Genomic DNA, 26,232 nt, shown 5'->3' with positions numbered 1-26,232 from the left:
CCGCCAGCCTGAGCGAGAACACCACTGAAACTAAAGCAATGCTTCCATCTTGTGGCCGATCTTTGTCAGTTCTAATGTTTGTGGTGAGGAGGAATGTGTCTGGTAAACACCTGTGGGAGTATTTTTCATTAAAAACTACAGATGTTAACAGACACATACAGCAAGCTCATTAGAAGCACATGTATCGGACGCTGGACATAACATGTTCCTTTAGAGATGTGTATGACAAATTCCTTGTATGTGCAACATACGTTGGCAATAAACGGATTCTGATCAACTTTTATTCACACGGTTACGTTTTAGAACAACACTCATTGTTACAGAAAATCAAACATACTATTTATGGTTTTTTTTGATAATAATGCGGACTTTATTTCATACATTTAAGAACACTTAATACAATATGTATTACTTACATAAAAGGTGATCATATTACCACTTTCTTCATTTATTATGTATGTATAAATTATTATTTTGCAAATGTCCACGACAACGTTCAGCAAAACAGAATTGTATCAGCAATAAAACTTTACAAATAAATATTCACAATCGTAATATAACCTAGTATAATGTTACAGTAACATGTGTTTCAACTATAAGAGAAATATGTTTACAGAAAAAAGTGTTGGGCTGGGAAGCTGAGCCGTTGTGCTTAGTAAAGGGAAACTTAACGTGGTCCAGGACAGAATGTGCAATATTATATCGTCCGTCTCTACCTCAAACAATCCACACTCGCGCATTTGGTGTCACCAAGATGTTAAATTCTTCTTTGGTTCCATCCTTTCATCAACTTACAACTCAATAATAACCTCACTGATTACTGAAACAAGTTGTCACATCTTCCTGTGAGACTGTCAGCTCACCCAGGCACATAATAACTATATGATAATATAATCATACAAATGCTTCACTGCTGTCTTGGTGAACCCGATCATAAACATGGGTGCTGTTTTTCAACAGTTTCAAAGTTTAGTCTGTTTTCATGTTTTGTTTGTGTGTTTTTACAGGTATGTCTACTTTCATAAAATTACCTTTTAATTAAGACGGGCATCAAACATACTTAAGATTAAAAATAGTTACTAATTAGATATTCAGTCATACAAACATCCGTCCAGACGCACCATCAGGCAAGGCACTGAAATACTTAAATTAACTCTATCATTCCCTTCACTGTGAAGTTTGAGTTGGATTTCAATACCAGATGGTCGGCTCTTTTATGTTTACTGCCTTGTTGGTTTCCTTTGTGCCAGACGTGACCAATTGTAAAACTATTTCTGTGTAAAAGCGGCCCGTTGCTGTCTTCCAGCAGTGGTATTTCGTACTAGCTTTCAAAGTGAACACCCATTTATCAAGGCTGACATGCACTGATACCGCACACATTTTCTGTCTGGAGTGAGAGGGTGTATATGTGCTTATAGGCAGAAAGTATTCGGTGTATTAGCTCATATCCCTGTGATGATCACATTATCATCGCCTGCTTACATGAGCTGGAATCACATTTCCCCTGCATAAACATAAGGAATGAACAAAGGTTTTATTAAGATTGAAATGGAGCTCGAACTAACTGTAAAAACAGCGTCATGTCTTTGCCTCAGGCTTCACCGCACTGTTGTGCGGATTTTAAGTGACCTTTTAAATGGGATACTTTTCCCAGCGTAACAAGACTTCAGTGAACGCGTCCACGGTTCCTGGTACCGTCTTGTTTTACATGTTGCCCGCAGGCCTTGGCAGAAAAAAGATGGCCTTCTGACCCTGGTGGGTGTCTGGTCCCGCTTTGGGTTGGCCGTTCCTCTTCAGCCCAACATACCAGTTGTACTTCTGGGAGCAATATGTGTTGTGGTGGTTTTCTTCATACTTCTCCAGGAAGTAACACTCATCATTCAGTGTTTGCTGTGGCAAGAACATGAAAGAGGGGAGAAAAGTGAAGAGCTGAGGAAAGTTGGTTTTATTGCAAGTCTTCTAGTTCTCCCTGTAAAGTAATTTTAAAGGTTGTGTGCATAACCACACACAGCAACAGAATAGTGTAGAGGGAATTAACAGTTTAAACTGCTGAATAATAGAGACAGGAATCTACAAGATAAATCTGTTTTATGTAACTCTTCTGTTGTTTTATAGTCCCAATGACAAATTATTGCTCACAATGATTCAAACTTTACATCTGGTCACCCTTTGGCACACCTTTTCCAGTGTTCTGCAGTTGTGGAAAATAACCTACACTATTACAAAACAGTAGGAATTATTGAATTTAAACACGGAGAAGTTCACAAGTGTTATGTGATTTGACAAAAGTAGCCCCAATGAAATGGCTCCCCATACTATTAGATACTATTTAATGTTTCTATTTAAAATCAGGTTTACTCCATAGCGGCAGTCATTTTGTTCAAACACTCACTGATCCGTAGAGGCGTCCATTTTTGTTCATAGCCAGGTACCTTCCTGTCATCTCGCCCTTGATGACCACCACTCCTACACTCACAGCCTTCAGCCTCAGGATGTCTGCAACACAAAATTATGACATTGTTCACCATAACTCTTTTTTTTGTTGCCTTTTCCGAGCCCAAAGTGGAAGATAAAATTATTTAGACAGAGTATAGCTGCCATTTTTCTCCTAAAATAAATATTTGTTTAGCATATTTCAGTGAGTGGAGGCCCTGACGTCTGAATGTGTACACAGGGTTCATGTGTTTGGCACTTCTGTTTACAGACCTGAGCAGCTTTACCAGAAGTGCTGCGATTAAATACCTCGCTCAAGAGGCCGTTAACAGTTCGTTCAGGTCCAGTTATCAGGTTGTCGAGATAACTTCAAACCGAAACAAGTTGACCTCTTCTCTTTTGTTTATCATTATTTTGATGATGACTTTTATTCATCAGTTAAGTTAAAAGTTTCAAATAAGTGTGAAAGGACAAAATAGTAATGAGTTACATGTACAGAATCTGCTCAGCTTCATTTTAATATTTTCTATAAAGTTGTGGCCAACAGATTCTCTCTAGTCTACTGCTGATTCAGAGATACAACAACCAATCGCGTGCCAACAAAAAAAAGATTCCTTCCTCACCATAGGGGTCGTTTTCCTGCCTGCCACCACTCACAGTTCCATCTGGTAAAATCCTCAAGTGATATCCTCCGTTCTGGCTGTACAGTCTGGTCAGTGTCCGGTGCTCCTGCCTGGACAGGTCCAGAGACCCAAATGGCAGCACTGTGACGTCTCCCTCAGACATCCTACAGAGCGTTTGAGGCTTGGACGAAGCAGAGTGATGTCCCTGTGTCTGCAACGACAGAGGAGATCCATCGTGTTCACTGTTCATGTCACCTGTACTGTGTCTGAGACACAAGAGGAAACAGGAAGAGGACAACGCCGCCTTCATGATATAATTACAGGAAACGCTCGCCTCCACCGGCCTCCCTCAACCACGTTCTCCCTCTCACTGTGTGTCTGTTTCTCTCTGGCAACCTTTTAAGGAACTCTTTTTTTTTTTTTTTTTACTGAAGTGATGAAACCAGCCAGGGAATCAGATCTGGATGGAGGCCAGGCGAAGCCGCCACATGATCAGACTTGTTTTCTGACTGAGCATCACTTAGGTTCTTTCTTCGTGAAAATCATTTACAGATGGCAGTGATGTAACTTTCACCTGAAATCAGTGCAAGGCCAGACAACGAAATAAACAACACCTGGACACAGCGAAGGGCAGAGAAAAATTGCAGGAATGGTGTTACTCCCTGCTGGAAATGTGGCAAGTGCCAGCAATAGTCTATCAAAGATATGCAACATAACGTCGTAATCCACAAGTGAAACACAAGAGCCATTTTCCTCACACTGTTTGAGGCAGACCCTCCTTTTGTATTAGCACCCTGCATTCAGCTGGCTTCAGCAGACTACATTTAACAGTCAAACAAATCTCCAGCTGCCAAGCACTTTAAATCTTTCCGCTAGAGGAACAAGAATCCAGCCAGCTCTGTCTGTCTTACCCTTGGACTGTCTGCTTCCTCAAAAGCTTATCCAGAAAACAATCAGGCCCATTTCAAAGCCAAATTGTCAGTGTAATCTCTACATCTTGAAGAGTAGAGATCCCAGAGCAGCAGTGGCTGTCATAAAGTCTGTCTTGTCAAATGAGAAAGTGGTAGGGAGGCAGTGAAGGACCCAGCGGGCACTGGTACTGTACAACTCTGGTCGATGTTATCATTTGTAGCCAGAGGAATAGAGCCGGGCTATAGCCCACATCTGGAACGTCTTGGACAGACATAAGAAACAGAGGGAGGGGGGGAATGAGAGAGGGAGAAGGAAAGCGAAAGACACAGCAGTGCAAAGCCACAAGAGGTATGCAAGGCCTTCCCACTCCCAGATGGTTTTTCCTAAGTACAGGACCTGAAGAAGAATGTTATGTTACGGGAGGTTAGTTTGTGTCCACAGGGACCTTCGGACAGAGCTGCTGGTGGGATTGACGTCAAAAGGCCAACCGGTGACCGATTCAGAATGCGGACGCGTGGGAGGATTAATCGAATGTGTCTGTATGTTTAGGTTGGGGGTAGATACTAAAAAAACTTTATTGACTTAAGGATGTGTCATTAAAAGTCATGATGGATTTTGAACGGTGCCCGGCTTGGCTGCCATACTTAACATGCACAAACAAACCTAAAACCCAATGAGTATCAACTTGCCTTCCTGTCATCAAAGATCTGCTATTAGTGAATCAGCAGATGTGATTTCTAGCCAACCAGATTCCCACACAAAGAACAAGGCTCCTCTGATCTCGTGAGTCATGCACCTACCTGTGAGAAAGTCATGTGACAGTGCTCCCGATGAGCCAGCATGTCCTCCACTTGTCCTCTTTTTTTATTGAAGTTTGAGTGAAACCGTCCCAAGCGTTCCTCTTCTTTTCTCTGGGGAGGTGGCTGGACTTTAGAGAGGTTGTAAGTGTGTATGTCTGTATTTGTACCCTATCCCTACCCCCCTCCTCACCTCACCACCCTTCTGACAACGTCAGAGGATCTCATTTTAACAGGCCAACGTCAGGACTAAAATTACCGCACTAGAATAGAGAGAGACTGATACCGAGTGACGCAAGTGTCCAGGCCATGGGATCCAGCCAGAGCCTGGAAATGAGCAGGGCTGCCTGTCTGACTGAGCACTGATACATTCTTATAGTGGTGTCCTCCTGGAGACACAATATAAACATTTATAAAAGACACAAAGACGATGACTTCAGTTTCCACAATTAATCTTACATAATGCCAGTACCTCTGCTGTCGGAGGCCGGTCTCTGCTTAGATTCTCAGCCCAGTGGTGACAGCTCAAAGGATAGTTAGGACACATTTCAGGATTACTGGAGTTGCATTGCATTCCTGGAAAGTTCAAATATGTCCAACTTAAAATAAAAATACATTTGACAATAAATAAGACAGCATTAATGCGGGTACATTCTTAAGATTCGTGATACGGTAGGGGAAGATTGTGTTCGATTTTTGATTAAATACTCCATAAACAAAAGGCAAAATCAGTTTTCTATGTTGTTTTTTTTGTTTTTTTTAAGGTGTCACTCTGGCACTCGGATTCCAGTTTTGTAACTGGGGCCCCAAAAGAAGTGAGCAAACGGGAGCTTTAACATATTTTCTAGTTGTAAGAGACGCAAGACTACGTAGAGAATGAGAAGGAAAAAAAGAGTGACTACACTGCGAAAAAGTGAGCGAGCCTGTTCAGCACTGAGCTTCGGAGGCCTTTTTGAAATAGCTGCTTTACCTCTATGAACCAGGAGATGGCAGAATAGGTCAACTGTCACCGTAAAAAGAATCAGTTTGGCTACCTGTTATCATACCACACAACATGAAACCTTACCACAAACTATCGTAACAACTGAGTAAAGTGTGAAACAAAGTGGCACTTTAATTGGCTATATTTCCATTTGCACAATATGTGAAGAGGGTCTGTTGTTCTTTGTTAGAGAGCTGTGAGACATACCCTCACTATTAAGGTGAAAAACACATTTAGAGTATGCTGTATACACAAGCACACAGATAATCACTGTTCTTTACATTCTGGTCATGTTTCATCAGAGCTGAGGGGAACTGCAGCGCTGTGCTAACTCTCTGTGGCATATAAGTGAGCCCTTTCACACACACATCGATCCATTGTTATTATTGAAATGTTGATATAGCAGCTTCAATGATTGCAGCCGATTCATCTAACTGATAATAATTTCTGTTTGGTGAGTATTTGTACGATAAAGAAAGCTCACATGTGAGGTCTACCCAGCTCAATTAGTCACAGTGTACTATGCCATAACAAAGTCATAATATATCATTAAAATATCGTTGTATAGTATGTCATAAGAAGTCATGAAAAATGTCATATAGGAAGTCATAAAGAAATCATAGATAATGCATTAGCTCATTATTCCTTCCTTCCAAGCTCATTATTTCTTCTAATACCTATTTAATATTGATGTGAAAACATCTCCCTGAAACAATTGTATTTATTCAAGTTTCTTCCAAAAAAATACGCGTAGATTCTATTTTACACATCATGATAGCTTTTCCGAATACTCATTCTAACTGAGCTTGAACGAGTGATGATGCAAGTCAGCGCAACTTCCCTCAATAGAGTCAGCTCCCTGCTGTCCGCAGAGGACTCTGAACAGCATAACGGGAACAAATTAGTATAGTATGTCGAAAAAAAAGTCACAAAAAATGAATACTGTAGTATGTAAAACAAATTTACAAGAAAGTCATAGAAATGTTTGTCAAAAAATCCATAGTATAGTGTATATATAGTATTGACAAACAAAGTCTTAGTATAGTATTTCAGAAAAAGTCATAAAAAGTCATATAAAATTTAGATCTCTAGACAGTACCAGTGTCCTGTTTTTTACCACCGCCAACGGACTCTGGCCGTCTTTATGCTTTTGGCAGAAGGACATCCTCTGACTCACCAGAGAGGAAGCACTTCTGGCTGAGAAAATGACACAAGTGGCCGTGTCTGGCATCGCTGTCCTCCTGTGGGAAGAAAAGGGGAGATAAAGTAAGGAAATACTGGCTGGAGGTGATGGAGAACTTTAGAAAAAAAATGAAACAAGACTATGAAGAGGAGAGCGATTAGTGTCATGGATACCTTGTCAGAATAAAAGGGAACCGCTTGAACCACAGCAGACCCACCAGCACAGTTGATTTAAGGCTGCAGATCTATATTTTAGATTCTAGATCCTGAGGTTTCCTCGATGTGTCGGTCTGAACTCCAAGCAAAACGATGGAAAATGCAGGCATATTTTTTTCCTCCCCATTTCATATAATGATGGATAAATACCTTACAAAGTGCTCTGGAACAGACAGAATATATCTTGCTACAGTAAACGTGAGATTGTTTGAAAATGTGAAAGATTTCTTGTAACATTGACCTAAGATGAAACTTAAAGACATTATTGGAGTTGTTAAGGGCTGACGAACCCGACCTGTCAGCTGTCATTTGCTTCGTGTTTCGAAAGAGGAAATGGAAATATGGATACATATTTTTAGCTGTTGTTAATTATGTTACTGATCTCTAAACAGGAAGCTTTCTGAAGGAGAGGTTGATGCAGCGGATGAAATTAGAGAGGGACAAGTAAAATGTAATTAACAGCATCTTGACGGCCATCAATCATCTTAGCAGTGATGTTGATTAAAGCCATGGCCTTCAAATACATTCAGTGATTCTAATGTGAATGGAAATGATTTCTTAATATGAGCTCACAGAAGGACTACTAGAGTGTGGGATGCTGACCAGGAATTTGACATGTTCTTTTGAGGTAACACCAATTTCATGATTCTCATGAAAAAAGGGATGTTTGTACACAAGTTACAACAAGTTAAGTTTTCAAGCATCCTGTGTTCTGTTTCAGATGAATGATAACACAATGCAACTTTTATTTTAATTTAATTTAGGATGCTATTCTTTGAAGTGCTTCATAATGTTATATTTTAGCAATGTTATCAGTGATTTTGTAAGACCAACTATCACTTTTTAACAATGATAGTTGATGTAATATTTCTCTTTCCATGACCCAACTATAAACTGGTTGTTTCTGGTTCTTGAGCTAGCCTCCAGCATCTTAGACTTCACACACAAACAACAACAGGCCATGACTTCCTGTAAATGTCTGTCTCTGTACACCACACTGTGACAGATGGAGGAATGAGCAGGCGACCAGACGCTGTGCTTTGCCAGAGGAAGTATAGCGTGCCTAAATATGAGCTGTTTTTTTAAAACAGTAACCACAAACACAAACTTTGCATAAATAACATGCATGTAATGTAAAAAAAAAAATCGAATTGTGTCATTTTAAATGTAAGCTAGTGTAAAGCAAGTAAAGGGTAGAAAAAACATAAGTGAATGGGCTTTCTTCTCTCATCACTAGTCAAAATAGTATTTTTTTAATAAGACAAATAATAACCATGATAAGTTTATAGAGAAAGAAGTTAATAAAAGTTGACGCGATAAGAAAAAAGCTGCTGCAGTGAAGTGTTGCGCCTAGAGAGGGCCCCAGAGAGCGGAGCCAGCTTTAATCCGAGTCCGAAACGCTGCACAGAAATTCCCCGCTCCGGCTGCAATGACATCAGCGTCTCCTCCCACCAGCCAGGCTCCCGGCCCGCAGCATGCACAGATCGTGTATGCTTGGGAAGACAGCACTGCATGCCCTCTGCTTCTATACCTTTTTAACTGCGCTGCTACTGACGGGAATCCCCGTTTTGAAATCCCAAATTTCCAAATGTTAAACTATTATTTTACATAAATTATGAAATTATACTAAATTCTTAAACTGGGCATATTAACTTCCTTGATTATTCAACTCCCACTCAACCCAGATTGCAGACAAATCTGCACAAATGTGTGATCTGCTTGTATTTATCTAAAGTATTTATTTGGAATTGACATTATAGGTTATTACTCTCTCTGCTAAAGGGAAAGGGTTGTAAAAGCCGATATAGGGTCCTGATTATTGTCGTGGTTTGGCTCATCAGTGATAGGTGACTACCTGAATGCAAACACTTCGTAATATTATTTCTAGTATTTACAAATTGATAAGGATTACCCGAATGCACCAGACTTGTGCACCATTTAGATTCTGGGAGAATGAGAGCTGTGAAAGATTTGTCCGATGTTTCCTTGATTCAATTTGACCCCCCGGTGGCCTAGTGGTCTATTATGCATACCACATAATTGCAACATGCCATATGATAGAACAGTCAGATTTGACCAGTGTTGGTCTGTCGGTCAGTCCATCACTTCTGCACAACCTGCATATCTTTAGAATATCCGTGTGCAGAAAATTCATGGTGCCCAGAGGATGAATCCCTCTTTCTTTACCTCTAGTGCCATTAGAAAAACATTTTATCAAGTTTCCTAGAGGATGAATTCTAATGACTTTGTTGATCTCTTAACTTTTCATCCAGCACCATCTTCAGGTCTAAACGCTGCCCAATCTTTTAGGACCAAATACCACAAACTAATGACATTAAGCCACATTTGCACTTTTGCATTGTAACTGTAGCAATTTTAGCTGAAGAAGGTTAAGCTTCATTTCTCATTTGGAGGAACAGGTGGAGGATTAATTGTAAACGCAAACTTTGAAGGATGCAGCAGCCCCAAACTCTTTCCAGGAACAACGTTTCTAGAAACACGATCAGAGTGAAGCCTCTTCGCTTTTTTAAAATTTCTTTGTCTCTGTTCTCGAGTAGCTCGCCGCACGCCAAACTCTAAAATCCGGCCATTACATTGGCCGAGAGAGACGTCTATCAGGGGATTATCCGCGTCCGGGTAGGTTGACTACGGTCTGCAGCGCTGAGCTGAGCGGGGCCGTGTGAGGAGAGCAGTGCATTTAAAACCGCCCAGGGAAGACACCACACTAACGAGGCTACTTTTGTTTTTTTTTTCGCCGCCTCCCCTCCCTCCTCGCCCCGGGTTGACTCTGTCTGGTCCACCATGAGTTGGTCGAGAAGACTGCAGCACCGGTTTACCTGAGCAAGTGTTTTTTTTTTTTCTTTTCTTCCCTCCAACCAAACACGAACTCTGCTGTGACTTTTTATTTCATTTTAATTGAATGCCGTGTCGGACTGCTGCTGCTGCTGCTGCTGCCATCCTGAAAGACATAGCAGGGCTCCTGCTTGTGTCAACTTGAGTATTTGCTTTTAAAGAAAATCAAGGTTATGTAGCCAGCCATTGCTGTCGGACACATCTCCGCCCCGTTGTTTACATGTTGTGATTGGATTTTCCATCATTTGCAGCAGCAGTAGCCCCAGCAGTAGTAGCTCAGGGTCTCTACCCTCCTCCTCCTCCTCCTCTTGTTCCTCCTCCTCCTCCTCCTCCTGTTCGGAGCGTTTTGCCGGGTCGTCCAGGTTGTGTAGAAGAAGAAGAAGATGGGACTACCTGCTCTGGAGTTCAGCGACTGCTACCTGGGCAGCCCGCAGTTCAGGGAGAGACTCAAGTCCCACGAGCTGGAGCTGGACAAGACCAACAAGTTCATCAAGGAGCTGATCAAAGACGGCAAGGCGCTGATCCAGGCTTTAAAAAGTAAGTGGATATGGAAAGGTGTGTGTGTGTGTGTGTGTGTGTGTGTGTGTGTGTGTGTGTGTGTGTGTGTGTGTGACAGAAGGCTTTGAGATGCCTTCAGGTGTAGGAGACTACTCTGGAAGTCTTATCTCAATTACATTGGCACAGAATGCAAAGCTTCCTCTCTCTCTCTCTGTGTGTGTGTGTGTGTGTGTGTTACTGATAAAGCACATTTCAGAAGTTAAGAGGCGAGGCGGGTGAGTTTGAGTGATCCCTGAAGCTGTCGGCACATTTGTTCCCTCCAGCTTACATTACAGGGCATTTAGAGGGAGGGATGGAGGGGGTAGTGCATGTTCTACTCACACTGATACTGGGGTACATGGTTTGATGTTGTTTCATGTTGATGAGGGGCTTAACTACCAGAACGTCCCTCCTTTGAAATAGCTTTGACACGAGGAGGTGACTCCAGGTTTGCTTCTTTTAGTTAACCGATGGTGTAAATGGAAACCTGGACAGGTGGGTGCCAGGGTTATGGGCTGAGACGCTAAATAATGGAAGGTTAGGTTCAAGCATTACAATCCTAATGGGTATTTTTAAGTACAGTAACACTAGATACCAGTCTGTTCAGGAGTTAGGGTTGTGGAGTGCAGAACTAAATCTTTTTAGCAACAAGTTTTACATTTGTGAAACTTATTTCTCTGAAGTAAGTACATATAAATGGTGATGGTCTGGAGAAACCGTTTTTGTCAATGTAGTCTTTTCCCTTTTGGAGGAGAGCATTGATAACGGCTTCAGTTCTCCATCGATAGGTAGAGCGTTGAACATATTCTAAATATAGTAACTTAAACTGATACTGATTTTTTTTTTTACATTTAGCTTCTGTCCCACACCCACAGCAGTACATTGCTATGCTCCCATACCGGTTCACCCCTTGTTTTCGGTGTCGTTATCCAAATACTCTTCAGTCTTTTCACTACTGTTTCTACTCTTATGTGTTAAACAGTTTGCATGTTGCAAAGCTGCACATGCACGCTCCTGATACTGCAGGTATAGAGAGTATCATTCACACTGCTCATATAAAGATGAGTCCTACCGGTTCCCCTGAACTTTCCACCCCTGTGTGATCAGCTGTACGAACCACCTCAGTGCTCACCACAAAGCTCTGTCAGCTGACGTGTGACTATGAAGACAATTCTGCTTTTGTCCATAGGTGAGCTCTAGAAATCATTCAGCATGGCCTGGTTGACCATTGCAGCCAGGCTGCTGCCGGACAAAAGAGCAAGTCAGCAGATTTTCCAAGTTAATCTTTTTTTTTATACCTGCACTACGCAGCGTTGTTGCCCGGATGAATCCGTTGCGAAAGGTCTTTTTCTAACAGCACTTTGAAGTCCACCGTGCAGCTGTAAAGCTCCTCTGCTGCATCTTTTCAGCTCAGCTCCTCTGCTCCTCCTGAGGCTCTGAGAGGCTGTGTGACTGTACTGGGAAGCCCCCCTAATGTTACATTAGTTACCAATTGCTGCTGGAGGAAGAGACAACCGAGTCTCCTGACAGCTTTCACACGTGTTCTGTTGTATCGACTACATGCACGGTACCACAGAAGGAGAAAGTGAAACATTTACAACATGCTGCTCAGGACTGAAACTAGTGCTACTGTGGATTTAATGAAAGCCCGTTATTGCGTCGCTTCCTTCTCTGGGGTTTTCCAGTACAGTGTAATGATGATCTAGATCAGGGGTGTCCAAACTTTTTTCAAAGAGGGCCAGATTTGATAATGTGAAAATGCCGAAGGGCCAACAGTCCTGCTGACATTATTTTAAACAATACAAGTAGCCTATACATACATTGTTATTTAATCATTTTATTTTCAATGACAGCAAATAACAATGTAACCAAATGTAAGCATTCATGTGTGACCGGACTTTGGACATGCCTGGCCTAAACCTTAGTTGTTTCCTGTGAAGATGGAAGTTTATTTTGAAAAGACAGTATGCATGTAACAAGCGAAAACAGGCTCATGTTGCTGGACTTTTGCAGGAAAAACGCACGAAAAATGAGGAGTAACTTTTTCGTAAGATATCAATAAAAACGGGGATGAATTTATATCATTGTATAAAGAGAGTGACATGAGAAGATCAATCTCATGTCTGTAAGTTAAATCAGCTATAATCACTATTTTAAAGTGATTAGTGACTCGTCTAAAACATGTAAAAAGGAATAACTTCAACAGAATCATTCTAGACACTGTAGCTTCTTTACATTCTATTAGAATGTAAAGAAAGTTACAGTGTTGCCTTTTCTTTCCACAAGAATGTAATTTTGTCAGGTTGATAAAAAAATGTCACTTTACTTCCTGACATTATTGTTACTTATGGTGAGACAATATGAATATGACTGTAGTCAGTATACAGTTCGTACCAATTCTCTTAATGTTATTGGTTGTAAACAAACTGCTTTATAGAAATACTGTTACACAGGTTTTGTATCAATGTGATGAGGTATGTTTACTCGTTAGTTGTTCAATTGTAAATTTAGATTTATTTATTTTTTGCCAAAAACAACAAACATTCCCACAGTATTTTAAAATGGTTGAATATACTGTGTAATGTTGTATATCAATATACAATTGCATACATATAGTGTATTAACACATTTAGCGTACACTCAATGATATGGATGCGGTGGACAAAATAATAGGAACACCTTTATAACTCATTACAGGTCAACACAAACTGCAGAGTCCAAAATGACCATGAAGTTGAACCTCTCTACATTATAACCTTCATGAAGGTAGAATTTATGTCCAGCCTGCGTTAGCTTAATGTGAAGCCTTCAGTATAGACTTTAAAAACCACAAAGTCTCCTCTGAATAAGTACTTTTCTTACAAACTAGGATGGCAGATGCATATGCACACACACAGAAACACAAACGTATATACACAGATGTGTGTGTGTGTGTGTGTGTGTGTGTGTGTGTGTGTGTGTGTGTGTTCGCCAGATGTCATTTAAGGGCAGATCTAGCTTGTTATTACCGAGCCTGTAGAAATGTTTGGTTCTCTGCTCCACCTCTGACATGACACAACTTAATCATCCAAACAAACCCTAATTGGCAGCTTGGCATTCTGTGGTGCTGTGTGAGGGGAAACGAGACACCGCGTTTAGACACTTCATGTGACCCAGACACATGATGCCGCCATGTTTTCAGCTCAAAGTGTAAAGAGCAGTGGGAGTTGTTTTTCAACTTCCTGTCACCTGGCTCAGGAGAGTACGTTGTGAGGTGTGCGAGTGTCACTCTTGACCTGTGTTTTGATGCATCCATTCTTTTTCTATACTAAATGTCACCATCTTCACTATGTAATGTTGCAGAAAGAATGGCCAACCAGATCCGTTTTGTGTTGCACTCACTCAAACAATGCCACAACCTGTAACTATACGTATCCAATGCCTGTTACTGGCTTTGAGTCCCAGCCAGGGCTCAGCTGTCATGGACTAGTTTTGTCACAATGAGGTCATCGTCCGCTGCACTGACTGCACTGCTTCCTGGATTAAGACGCGTAATAATCAAATTGTCAGGCACGGTTGTGCACACACGCATACACGTGTTACAGTAAAAGTGTGACATATCATTCTGTCCTGTAGTCTAGTGACCTCTTTGTGTCTACTGTGTGTGTGTGTGTGTGTGTGTGTGTGTGTGTGTGTGTGTGTCACCTGACCTTCAACAAGCTGATGCGATGATGCTAATTGTCGGAGGGTTAACGTGAGGACAGACACAGTGTGCAGTGACAAAGAAGTAAACGGTGGATGACCCAAGAAACAAATGTGTGCTATAACAAATCATTTGTCAAAATGTTTTTGAATTGTACCATCTCAAACCAGAACATCACCTTGAAAACACAATCTATCAAAGGCTGGCATGCTCTGGTCGTGTGCGGTCTGTTAGTGGTTAAAACAGCCCTCCACCCATGAGCCCATTAGCCCCGTCTTGATAATGGCTTTGTTTCCAGGCCCTTAACTGCCCCTATAGTAACCTCACAAACAGGCCGCTGGCTGTGAGAGCGGGTTTGTAAACGTCCCACAGAAGGAGTTCCCTGCAACGGACCACGTGCACTGTTGCAATCCATATCTCTTTCAATCTTCTTCTCTCTTTACCTGCTGTCTGTTTTTACTGCAGCCACCTACTTAGCTGCTGGTGAGTCATAAGAAGGGTAATAGCAGTCACTCAGTGGCTCAACTGTCAACTGTGCTGATGGATGAGGGTCTCACACACACACACACACACACACACACACACACACACACACTCAAATGCACACCACACCATAACTAATTCTCCTATGGCTGATGGAGGGAGGGAACCCTCTGTTTAAAAAGGTCCAGCGCAAAGGAAGAGTCTGTGCCACGGGGCAAAAGAAAGAGAAAAAGAGGAGGTGGGGGTGTTGTGGTCTTTCACAATGGTGTTTAAAAAAAACCACATGGCCTTATTTTCTACTCGCCTAAAGAGGAGCTCAGCGATCTAGGTTGAGAAGAAGAAGAAGAAGAGGAGGGGATGGGGATGGGGATGGAGGAGGAGAGAAGCGAGGAGAGAAAAGCGAGGCGGGGTGTCACTGGCTGAAGGCATTCCTCTGCAGACGTCACATAGGAACGGAGAGGAGGGTGTGTGTGTGTGTTTGTATGCAGGCTGCACATTGTCTACGGTTATTAATATTCTGGATCTGCACATACAACATGTGCGTTTCCCATTATACCAGTACATTTCTGCTCCTGAGAAGATGTGTGTGTGTGTGTGTGTGCGCGCGCATGTTGCCACTGCAGTGCAGCACAGTGGGGGTTGGGGGGGTCTTCCTCCAGCTGTGACGTAGCGTGGAGGAGAAAGAAATTGGGGCACGACTCAGCCCAGCTCTGCTGCCATTGTTGCCTCGCTTTTTTTCAGGGCAGAGTGTCTGACACACACACACACACACACACACACACACACACACACACACACACACACACACACACACACACACACACACACACAGTCACTGACCTTTAACGTCATACTAGATCAAAATTAGATATATTTATTTCATAAATATCACCAACACCCACATTCAGAATTGACATTTGCAGCCACACACTGCATCTCCTCGTGCACGGGTTTTGCGACGGTCTTTTGCTCTTGCACGACTGGTGGCATTCATTGGGAACAGCTATTCGCCCGGTACATCTATAATTAATAAGCTCGTTAAAAATCTAAAAAGAATCGGGTCTTGAAAGTGAATTTAACATGCACTTCTAAGAAAACCGATTTGTTGCAGAAATGGCATGTGTGGCCGATTATACATCTAAACACTTGCATAGCTCATAACAATGACAACAGGAGTAGATCGCCAGCCAGTGTGCCGCTTCATCTCATTAGCTGAATCTTTGATGTGGAGCATTGGCCCCGGACTGAAGCTGGTAAATATTTTAGCTTGAGGGCTTATTTCGTTACACAGCCCGGCGATGATACTTAGCTCAGCTGCTAGATGCACGGCCGTATTTCTCTCGTGACAATATGGGACTTATTTTGCTGGTATGCCGCCTTCGCTATAAGCCCCAAAGATTCATGCATGCAGATTACATAGTTCCTTCTTTTCGAGGCAGGTGTTGCTGTTGCAGCGGTTCAGAGGTGTTAATGTTCACACATGCAACCCTTTGCCCACAGGTTAACTCTGTGTCTTCAAATTGTTTCTGTGCAAAAATAATTGAAACAGATATACAAAAATACATTTTAGAGATTTACTGGGTTAGCTAGAAAAAACCGGTCATCAGAGGAACTGAAAGAGGAACTGCAAAATAAAAGTTAGTCTTCTCATGGCACCATGGCGTTATTAATACCCTACAGCAATGAATTCATTATAATTCAACATTCAAGAGTACATGAAACTGTAAAGGAGGAAGTGTGAGTCACGCATAAATACCAGTACTTTTACATTTGAATCTCTTACGCTTCAGCACAAGTGCCACATCATCTTCCAGTGGTGGAAATGCTCCTCTGACACACGCAGTCTTGGTCTTGACTTGGTCTCCATACACTCTGGTCTTGGTCTTGACTTGGTCTCCATACACTCTGGTCTTGGTCTTGACTTGGTCTCCATACACTCTGGTCTTGGTCTTGACTTGGTCTCCATACACTCTGGTCTTGGTCTTGACTTGGTGTAGGTGGTCTTGGCGACTACAACACAGGGAAATGGTTTTGTAAAACCAGAAAAATATCAAAATGTGATTGGTCTTAGAAAAATATTACTCAAACGGTAAATTTGACGCTTGGGGACAAGCACAGTTTTGCTGGCTGCGCATGAATTCGACCACATTACTGTACTCTTAAGATCATAAAGCACCACGGAAAGTGAACTCTGAAGAATGCTCTTTAACTTCTCTGCACACCTGATCGCTGCTGTGCGGTCATAAAAGAGACAGCTGTGCGTTTCCCAGCTGCTTAAAAAACGGCTTTTATTGCAGGAGGTGATAATCACAAATTGTTTAAATAGAGCTGTTTCAACCGCAGCCGGAGGCCCCCACCCTGGCATGACGGAGCTTTAATTTCAAGTTTCAGCCACTTAAAAATGAATGACAACTTAGACACAGAGAGTCTTGTTCAAGAGGCAGGATTTTACGCTTGATCTGCACCTAATGCAGCCAATAAACATGAAAAAGAAGCTGGCTTATTGGCTACAAGTCTGAACTCATTTGAATGAAATATAGCTTCAGGAAACGTTTTGAGATGTGTTTTAATTTGACTGCCTGTGTGTGTCTGAGTACATCCATGTGCTGGAGTGAGTGTCGTGTCTGTAGATCTGAACTATAATCAAAGGCTTTCTCATTGGTTAACTTTAGTGGCAATGAGCCTCATTTTCAGTGTCACACCTGCCAGCTGGATAGTGCTGCTAACCATAAAGTGTCACAAGATCTGCTGAATTTTATGAGGCATGTTTTAATGTAATAATGTCCAGCTTTCCCAAACAAAAAGCTCCTGGCTAAGGTTAATTATTAAATACCATGGGAATGAAATGCAGGTTCTTTCTTCTATCCTGTAGGGGAACAAATGTCAGAGTGAGATTTATATGAACTTTCAGCTAAAGGTTATCATTAACTCCTTTTAGCCTGCAGTGTTGAGCTGTCAGTCCCAAATTCAAGATGTGTGTGTGTGATGATGAACTAGAAACTCTCAGCCCGCGGTGGAGTCGAGGTATGGCTCCGAGTTGCTCCATTAGAAACCTTAGACTACTAAAGAAAATGCTGCCCAAAAGCGTTACCAGGAACACTTACAGGAGGGGATTTTAGCCTGACAGGTGCGGCTTAAATCAGGCAGAAATACACAAAGGCACCCACACGCACACACGCATACTCTCGCACATGTAGCCACACATGCTGACACATGTTGTTGATAAAATAGCTATTTCCCTCCCACATCAAAGGTCTTAAAGGGAGAAGAGCCAGCGTTACAAGTCGGAGGCCGGCGTGGTGTTCCTATCCAGGCCACGGTGAGTCCGGAGGTTAGAGCGCAGGTTGTTTTTTGTCCAGGAGGGACGATACCGTCTCTCATGCAGCAGAGGACAAGCCCTCTTTGTCGGGTTTAAGAAGTGACTCAGATTTGATGTCGAGCTCCAGGGTTTCAGTGTTCTGAAAGCTCACTTTCTTGTGGGCATGATGGGGGAAACACATGTGGGCACTTGACATTATGCTGGTTTCATTTATTCAAGTACTATCATTAAGTACCGCACTTAAGTATCATTTTCAGGTACTTGGATCTTACTTTCATGTCATTCTTCTACCCCACTACAATTCAGAGAGAAATATTTAACTTTTATTTACTTCACGCCACTTATTTGCCCGCGATAGTTAAAAGATGCGTTACACATTATGATTTTACATCCCCAGCAGAGAGTCTTTCAGGCTCTCATTGTGTTCGGCCAGACTGGCACTGAAGGAGAACGTTGACCTTCCAAAACAATGATTCTCCTTTCCCCTTCTCCTCCTCTTCCTCTTGCTCTTCCCTTCCCTTTCCTCACACACACACACACACACACACATTTCCACATTTTGACCTCATCCTCATTGCCCTTCTTTTTCTCATCCTTGTGTCCCTCCTCATATCCTTTTGTCAATGTGACATGGAAATGCCTGTTAGCCTTCTTCTTTCCTCCAGCCGCTCTCATCCTGTTTCTCTTCCTGATGCATCTCTGCTTCGCGTTATTAAAATAGGATAAGTGCTTGAGGACCCGGACTGAATGTTAATGTAGCGGATGAGTGAAGTTGTATTAAAGGGGAATTATGAAACTTTTTCAATATCTGGCGTGTCTTACCAACGCACAAACTGTGAAATAAAGTCAGTTTCTTGTGGGCTGCCTTGGTCAGAAAACATGTGAACAACGAGACATAAGCAAACCCCAACTGTGGCGAAGTAATCATAGCGGGCATCGGCCCGAAGCAAACGCAGTACGCTAGTGTGTTGATGTGATTCACAAAACTACCAGCAGTGAAGTTGACTGTTGTTCGTAGCGTTTCTGATTCTGAGACACACATATTGAAAAGTTTATTTCCATGTGTGATCGCACATTTTCTGTTTCTTATTGTTTTTCATAATATTTTTGATATGTGCTCTCCCTGTAGTCTGTCGAACCTTCTTTTTACCTCACTGTTCGAATCTGCTAGTTTTAAAAAAGCCCTTCTGGGGACGGGTGTTGCAAATTAACATCCACTATAAATAGTATAATAATAGCATCGAATAGCCGTTTTCACTTTGTTTATGTATATTGTATCCGCCCCTAACAAATAAACCATAAATAAATAGAATTGTTATGGTAATATACTGTCTGTGCCGTCAAGATGAATACAAAATGGTCTCAAAAAGGAGCAGATGCCCTGAATTATTGAACACAATGCAGTGACCCGAGCTGAGGCCTATTGCTGTGCTGGTGTAGTGGAGAGTCAGCAGTCTGAGCAAGTGAGCAAGTTTTATGGTGAAAGAGATGGCACGGTTCAGCTGCTCAGATGCAGCATTGTTAACTGACTCTATGCAGATAAAAGGTGGTGCAAAGCCAGTGAAAGAGGCACAGTTTCAAGTGTCAGGTCCTGGGTTTCATGGCAGTGAAGTGGACCCAACTCGACACGTGGTTGTGCAAACTAAGGTACAGATGAGCTTAGCCCATTTATTATTTAGCTACAGGGGAAAGGTGTCTATTGGGTACCAGTAATTCTGTCGTCTTGAAAGACGGGCATGAATAAAAAGAAGGGTCACTTGCAGTGATAAAGCCACATGAAGTTTTTCAAGCCTGTCATTGTTTTAGTTTTATCACGTTTACTCGTTTGGTTCCATCACACCACTCTCATCAGGCCCACTTCCAGCAGCAGGAAGCTATCTGATAAATGCGACCTGTCAAACAGACAGACGGCCGTTATCCCTGCAAGAAAGCAGCCACGTTGTTTCTGCAGTCAAACAGTAGCTCCAGCTCAGACCAGCCTGCTGAGGGTTTAATCCAATCGCAATACGACTCATTTGTAAACAGCCTCTCGGAGCCAATCGAGGAATCTGCCCTTTCACCTACCCACAGGTGGATCCCGCCTACATTAATTAACCCTTTATTGTTGTATTTCATAACTTTATTTGACTGCTTAAAGCAATCGCAAACGCCCTATAAAACATACACTAGATAATATTTATATATTGTTTCATACATGAGCCTCAGCAACATGACATGTGGAATTATTTGCAAATAATGATTAGCCAATAAAGCACAACAGGGCCAGAATTTAGTTTAAATTAGCATATTTGATTTCTACATTTCTGTCTTTTAGATTAGATCCAACTTTTGCATCTTAAGTTAAAGTAACAGTTCTACTTAGGTTATACTCCTACTTCATCCATCTCATATATGTATGTATGTATATATGAACTGATTTAATATATATCTGCCCCAATCAATTTTCCCCTTATTGATGTTGATAGGTCATAACAACATAGAAACGTGTCATTTTCACCTCACTCTGTATCTGTGTATATGAGTGCAGGGGTGGGCTGAGGGGAAGACTCGAGTCCATTGCTGCCCAGAGCCAACCCAAACAAACCACAGTCCACTGGCATGGAGAGCGAGGAAGTGTGTGTGTGTGTATTTAACAGTGTGCGTCTCTGTGTTCGGCTCCCATCCTGCTCCAAAAATAACCCCCCCGCTAAGAATATTTAATCCCCAGGTTACGGCTCTCTCTTCCTTTTTATGCTTTGCTCTTTATCACACCCTCACACATTTGATGTGCCTACTGTACACACACTCACACACACATGCAGGGGTGGTGTTGGGGGCTGGTGTCCTGGTGCAAAGCTAGCCAAAACTCAGGCTTAGTAGGGGTTATCTGGTAGGTGTGTGTGCGCGCTCGCTTTATCCTCAGTTTTCATGCGTCTGGTGTCATTGTAGAGGATAATTTAGTTGGCTCGGCCTGATGTCTGGGTCTGGCTTTGGCCTAGAGGGAGAGGGAATCTCTATTTATTTATTCATTTAGGATTTTTTTGGTCTTCGTCAGGATTTGAGAGCTATATTTCAGATCTTCCTACTCTGCCCCTTTTTAGTCCTGATCACATCTTGCAGGGACGCTGATGGGACTCAGGTTCAGGAGGACAAGCCAAGATTAATGCTAGAGAGCAGAGGGGTTAGGGTGGTGTAGGTGGGAGAGGAGTGAGTTTGGGGGGCAGGGATTTATGTCCATCTCTGTGGGAAGTTATAGCAAACAGACCGTTAGTGGCTTGTGGTTGAGGGTAGGGCCCTGTTTTGTGTTTTAAAGTTACACCATTTCATATGTGTAGAGGTTTTAACTGTCAGGTCAATTTCATGATGTGATTTGTAAAATATAGAAGTGACAAAGTGATGCAGGGATAGTGCAGTGCACCTCATTTTTAGGTCACATTGAATCTTGTACAAACACTTCTTTCAAAAGCTTTCACACTTAAATATCTTCCCTCTCTGTTTAAGGGGATTTATGGAAGGCCACTTCATGGGCCAGTCAGTGATCAAGGATTATTTTTGGTAGGCCGCTATTCTGAAAAAGAGTTATGGGGAGTAGGTGAGGTCAGGTGGGATGATTCTTAGTACAAGCTCCATTCAAGGCCAGACTTCAGGGGGGTGATGTGTGGTTCTGCTTCTGCAGGGTTCAAGGTTGTCTCACCTGCATGTTGAAGATGTGATTAATGAACATCTGGGGTAAATTCTAATTATAACTCCCCGCACTGTTAACTCTGCCCACTTCAATACAGGAAGTCAGGCACGTCACAATTCCTATCCTTCCCTACCATTCAATCCCTAACAGTGATGGGTTATTTCAATACAAGTGAATGTGAATGTTAAAACCATCTTCTTTTATATTAAATAATATAATCTGCAAACATATCTAGTTTTTTTTATCTACGTCTGAAGAGGTTTAGGGTATTTTTGGGGAGTTTTGGATGCATATACCGTATCGATTGTTTGTAATTCACAATTACAGAATTAAAATTGACTGATCTTGACTATCTCAACATATCCCTTGTATGGCATTTTAATAATACACTTATATTTTAACCCGAATTGCCGTGAGGTCACATATTCATTGTTAAACTTCCTGCAGGTTTTAGTCGAGGACAGCTGAATGTCAGCGCTGTTGGTTCATTATGCATTCAGGCAAACACAACCGGATATCTGAATAAGTGGTGTCTCATTACGCATAGGTGGTACAGCAATTATTGTGGCTTTGTTGCTGCCTGCACTAAGATATGGAAGTATATATTCTGCTGGCATGTGGGACAGAATTGAATATTGAAAACATATTTGCATCGTCTCGCAGCTAACGGTGTTAAATGCGCTAACAAAAAGTAACAAACAAACACAATTTGAATTACATGGGGAGTTTCAACAAAGCAAATTCTTCTCCACTCTAAATTTAGACCCTCATATAAACTTACAGAATGTTTCCAAAAGAGGGTTGTTTTGTTGTGGCTTCCTTTTGAAGAGGAAAATGAAGACACGAGCCAAGCAAGGCTCTGACGGAATGTAAATAAATAGAATAGAAGGAGTAAGCCGTATTAAGACAATGCAAGTGAATGGAAGTCACAATGTCTCGTCGAGAGACGGCCAATGGAAATCAAAAGCTCACCGCAGGAACTGCAGAGGATCGTCTGGTGATGAAAGCACATTTTCTGGCCCACAACTGAAACACCGAAACCACAATAATGTAAAGCTAATTTGTCTCGCTGTGCGCTGCAGCTCCCACAAAGTCAGTTTCCCATCAACTGTCAACAGACCATCACATGTTGGGCTCTTTGTCTGATTTACAGCTGATTGGAGTTATTCAAGTTGTTTTAAGTGTCTATTGATTCGTCCGTTCTTCACCAAGTTGAGTGAAATTCCCCTTTAGCTTCTCTGTAAACCAGTCCCCTGTCTCTCTTGTGTAGGTTGTCCAGTATGATTTCACGTAGTGACACTGAAGATCTTTTTGGGGGTAATTCTTTGTGATGCCATTATAATGGGCTACATGTCATTTTATAAATAAGATACGAGCAGGTGATTGCTTTATTTGCGCCAACAACTTCAGAGTTTGTGCTTTAGTCTATTTAGGTTGCAGCATTCAACGTTCATTTCAACAGTTTAACATACCTTGAATAGCTTGTAGGTTATTAGTATTGTTAGTTTTGGAGCCCGTGCACATGCCTCAGCACCCCAATCTACCTGAAATATAAAATCAGCCAAGTTGTAGTTTCTCACAATAGTTTGTGGTCTTTTATATTGCTAAGAAATATCTATCTACAGCTTATGATGGTCAAAAAAATCCAGCTACTGTCATATGATTGGAAGTTGAAGTGTATTGGTTTCAGTGTACTGTATTTTGGATTATAGCATGTTTTGCTGCAATCAGGATGAGGCAGTAGTGCCTGAAATGCTCGATCGTTGGAACACCAGCCATTTTGCTGTCAACTCGTGAGGTCAAGATAGACATTTGCGGGGCATCAACCTGCCCAAACGACAGAAAGGAGGATGGAATTTGTAATTCATTACTTTGCTGCCTCAAGGCAAAAAGCATATGTCATGTCTGCAAAGTTCAACTTCCAGCTTGTCCCTCCCGAATTCTGTGGGGAGTGCATTATCACGGTGGCATTTCATTCGTATGTCTTGCTCTGTTTTGAGCCTCTAACCCTGTCATCTTTTGTGTCTCTCTTATCTCTGCGTCGCTCTGTGTGTCACGCTGGCCTCAGAGGAAGGACGGATTTAAACTGACAAGCCACCGAGCGGCAGCTACTCGGCCGCAAATCCCCCAGGCTGCTGTGATTCGTCCTGACACACAGAGAGACACAAAGAGAAGCAGGCTGAAGAGAGGCAGAGAGAGAGAGAGAGGGCGAGTAATGGCTACACTAACAAAGGACTGTAACAGACTCAGAGGACAGAACATGTACTCTCCCTTAATCTGTGCACACTGTAATAGCAAATGAACAGAGAATGAGGCTGTGTGTGTGTGTGTGTGTGTGTGTGTGTGTGTGTGTGGTTGAATGCTACTAAAGCGTATGATGGTGCCTTCAGGTCTGCTTTTAGTTTCACACTGGAAGAGAGAATGAGGGTGGAGTGCTCCGCTTCTGTATTTTCTGTAATAAATGCTTTTATTAGCGTTACTGTGAAGCTATTGATAACATGCTATCATGTATCTGAGTTTATCCCTCTGTGTTTTGACACAGCACCATCAACTAAAGGCTCACAGAGACCATTTCTTTAACTTTCTGAATACAACAATCCTACATTTCAACACATTCACGTCAAACACAGACACTTGGCCCTACGCTTCAAGCTGTGACGCTCTAGGTATCCCTCTAGCATCAGAGACGGTGTGTCAGTTTTGGATTGTTACATGCAAACACTGTCTTTTCAAAATAAACTTCCAACAGAGGTTTACTTAATGTTTTGGCTTATTTGCGCAACAAAATTACTTTGTTAGGTTTAGGCAACAAAGTACTTGCTTTGCAAAAGATTGTGGTTTGGGTTGAAATAAGAACGTTTTTCAAGTTGCGTAACAAAACACGGTTTCAGACGGGACGCGAACAGTCCTGGCTTTTTTTTGGACCCGTCGAAACTCTCCTCCTGCCTCCTGCCATACTCAGACTTTCTCGCTCTTTGCTACACGAGTTGCTCTGACCGTGTAATAATGAGGCGGATGGGTTAACATTGGAGTGAGTTGAAAGTCTGGTGTATCTCATACGGGTTGTACATTCACACCCGCTTCATGCCGTGATTGGCCGGCTGTGCGTAGATGATGAACCCAGGTTTTAACTTCTCTCTCTTTTTCACACCATGAATGACTTCCAGGAGAGATTGTGTGAAAATGTGTGCCATTTTCCCCATATTTAAACGATTACGATTTTAACACATATAATGTTGATGCAACATTACTCGGCCATTACGTAGTCACTTGGCTCCTGGCCTTTCCTAACCCCACAGCAGCTTGCCCGAGGCTGCAGCAGGTGTCATAGACAGCTTGCTCAGACATGCATGCGTACGCATAGCAGCATGAAAACTTATGAGCGCTTGGACACACACTTGCCCCCTTCAGCAGTTTGCCCTGTAGCTATGGCCACACAAAATTCAGCAGAGTTTTATTCTCCCTCAAGCACAGATGCATGGGTCAAATTCAACACTAAAAGCTTGGTGAATTAATGGGATTGCCCTGATAACCTGGTAGCATCTCGACAGGAGAGGAGCGAACAGGAGAACGAAGGATTAACGATGGGAGAAGGGAGGAAAGGGAGATTACAGCTGGGAGGCGCTTGGTCTGCATGGGGTTTGGCTCGCTAAAGGTTGAGGTTTAAGTGCTGGTGATGGTGGGGGTTGGGTGTTGGTGGGAATGACTTCGAGGCTCATTTGTGGTGCTAAAAGAATATTAATTTAAATGCATATTTGGCTACCTCTCGGGGGGGGGGGGAGGCTGGGGTAATTAACCAGAGCAAGAGAGCAGACTAGATCAAAGTGCAATTATTTTTATTCCTTGTTCCTTATTCTGTTTGAAGCTGGATTCCTCCGAATACCTCCAACACCTCAAGCAAATTCTCTGCTGCCACAACACATAAAAGGCAGGGAAGAGTGTGTGTGTGTGTGTGTGTGTGTGTGTGTGTGTGTGTGTGTGTGTGTGTGTGTGTGTGTGTGTGTGTGTGTGTGTGTGTGTGTGTGTGTGTGTGTGTGTGTGTGTGTGTGTGTGTGTGTGTGTGTGTGTGTGTGTGTGTGTGTGTGTGTTGCTAGGCTAGCTGGCAAATGTCAGATGGCATTGGAAACGCAACAAGATGACTTCTCTGTATCTGGTTCTGGTATCTGTATCTGTATCAAGTTAAAGGTTGCCATGTGGTGGCCATTTAGACTCACTTCACTGACTCGCAAAAATAAATGGGATCACGGTTAGTTTTTTGTTTTATGCAAACAGCTTTGTGATATTTCCAGCCCATGTCTCCATACAGCAGATCCAGGCTTTGTCTTTTCATTTTGTGGTGGGTTTGAGTTTGTCTTCTATGTTAATTATGTGCATTATACATATACATATTAGAAATAAATCTAATAGTACATGTGATCAGTTTTTGTTCTTTTGCGTCTTTTTAAATAATGCATTCTGCAATTGAATTAACTGTAACAGCATATATATATGCTATATATATATGCTATATATATATATAGCATATATCAGTTAGGGCTGAAAAAAGTAG

The 26,232-nt window shown here is 42.2% G+C and overlaps 2 protein-coding genes across 7 annotated transcripts in view; one reads left to right on the top strand and one right to left on the bottom strand.

Moving 5' to 3' along the window:
- Positions 1-291: 291 nt before the first annotated feature.
- LOC142959993 (putative fibroblast growth factor 1) lies at positions 292-10,592 on the bottom strand. Of its 4 annotated transcripts, XM_076101528.1 has the most exons (5): positions 6,925-10,592; positions 5,238-5,341; positions 3,057-3,267; positions 2,393-2,496; positions 292-1,890 (listed from the first exon to the last, which is right to left on the bottom strand). In XM_076101528.1, the coding sequence occupies exons 2-5, from the start codon at positions 5,337-5,339 to the stop codon at positions 1,705-1,707; spliced, it is 603 nt and encodes a 200-aa protein (XP_075957643.1). In that variant the 5' UTR covers positions 5,340-5,341; positions 6,925-10,592; the 3' UTR covers positions 292-1,704. The 4 variants fall into 4 exon arrangements, with proteins under 4 accessions (XP_075957643.1, XP_075957645.1, XP_075957646.1 ...); XM_076101530.1 differs by lacking the exons at positions 5,238-5,341; positions 6,925-10,592 and adding an exon at positions 4,769-5,205; XM_076101531.1 differs by lacking the exons at positions 5,238-5,341; positions 6,925-10,592 and adding an exon at positions 3,968-4,048.
- LOC142959992 (rho GTPase-activating protein 26-like) overlaps positions 9,764-26,232 on the top strand; it is a 65,657-nt gene continuing 49,188 nt past the window's right edge. The window contains exons 1-2 of one of the 3 annotated variants that reach the window (XM_076101525.1): positions 9,766-10,143; positions 10,250-10,535. In XM_076101525.1, coding sequence (XP_075957640.1) covers positions 10,382-10,535 — 154 coding nt within the window. In that variant the 5' untranslated portion in view covers positions 9,766-10,143; positions 10,250-10,381. Of the gene's footprint in view, positions 10,536-26,232 lie in introns of all 3 variants that reach the window. The other 2 variants (XM_076101526.1, XM_076101524.1) reach the window with 2 other exon arrangements.

Source organism: Anarhichas minor, unplaced genomic scaffold (genome assembly GCF_050575085.1).
Source record: "Anarhichas minor isolate MPS153535 unplaced genomic scaffold, ASM5057508v1 ptg000027l, whole genome shotgun sequence".
Taxonomy (NCBI): Eukaryota; Metazoa; Chordata; class Actinopteri; order Perciformes; family Anarhichadidae; genus Anarhichas; species Anarhichas minor.
Note: the sequence above shows the minus strand (reverse complement) of the source record. Positions and strands in the feature narration are given on the sequence as shown.

Coding starts and splice junctions, on each gene's coding strand:
- LOC142959993 (XM_076101528.1), bottom strand. CDS start 5,339: ATGCAATGCAACTCCAGTAATCCTGAAATGTGTCCTAACTATCCTTTG. Junction 3,268..5,237: donor ACCGGCCTCCGACAGCAGAG/GTACTGGCATTA, acceptor CTGTCGTTGCAG/ACACAGGGACATCACTCTGC. Junction 2,497..3,056: donor GCAGGAAAACGACCCCTATG/GTGAGGAAGGAA, acceptor TTTGTGTTGCAG/ACATCCTGAGGCTGAAGGCT.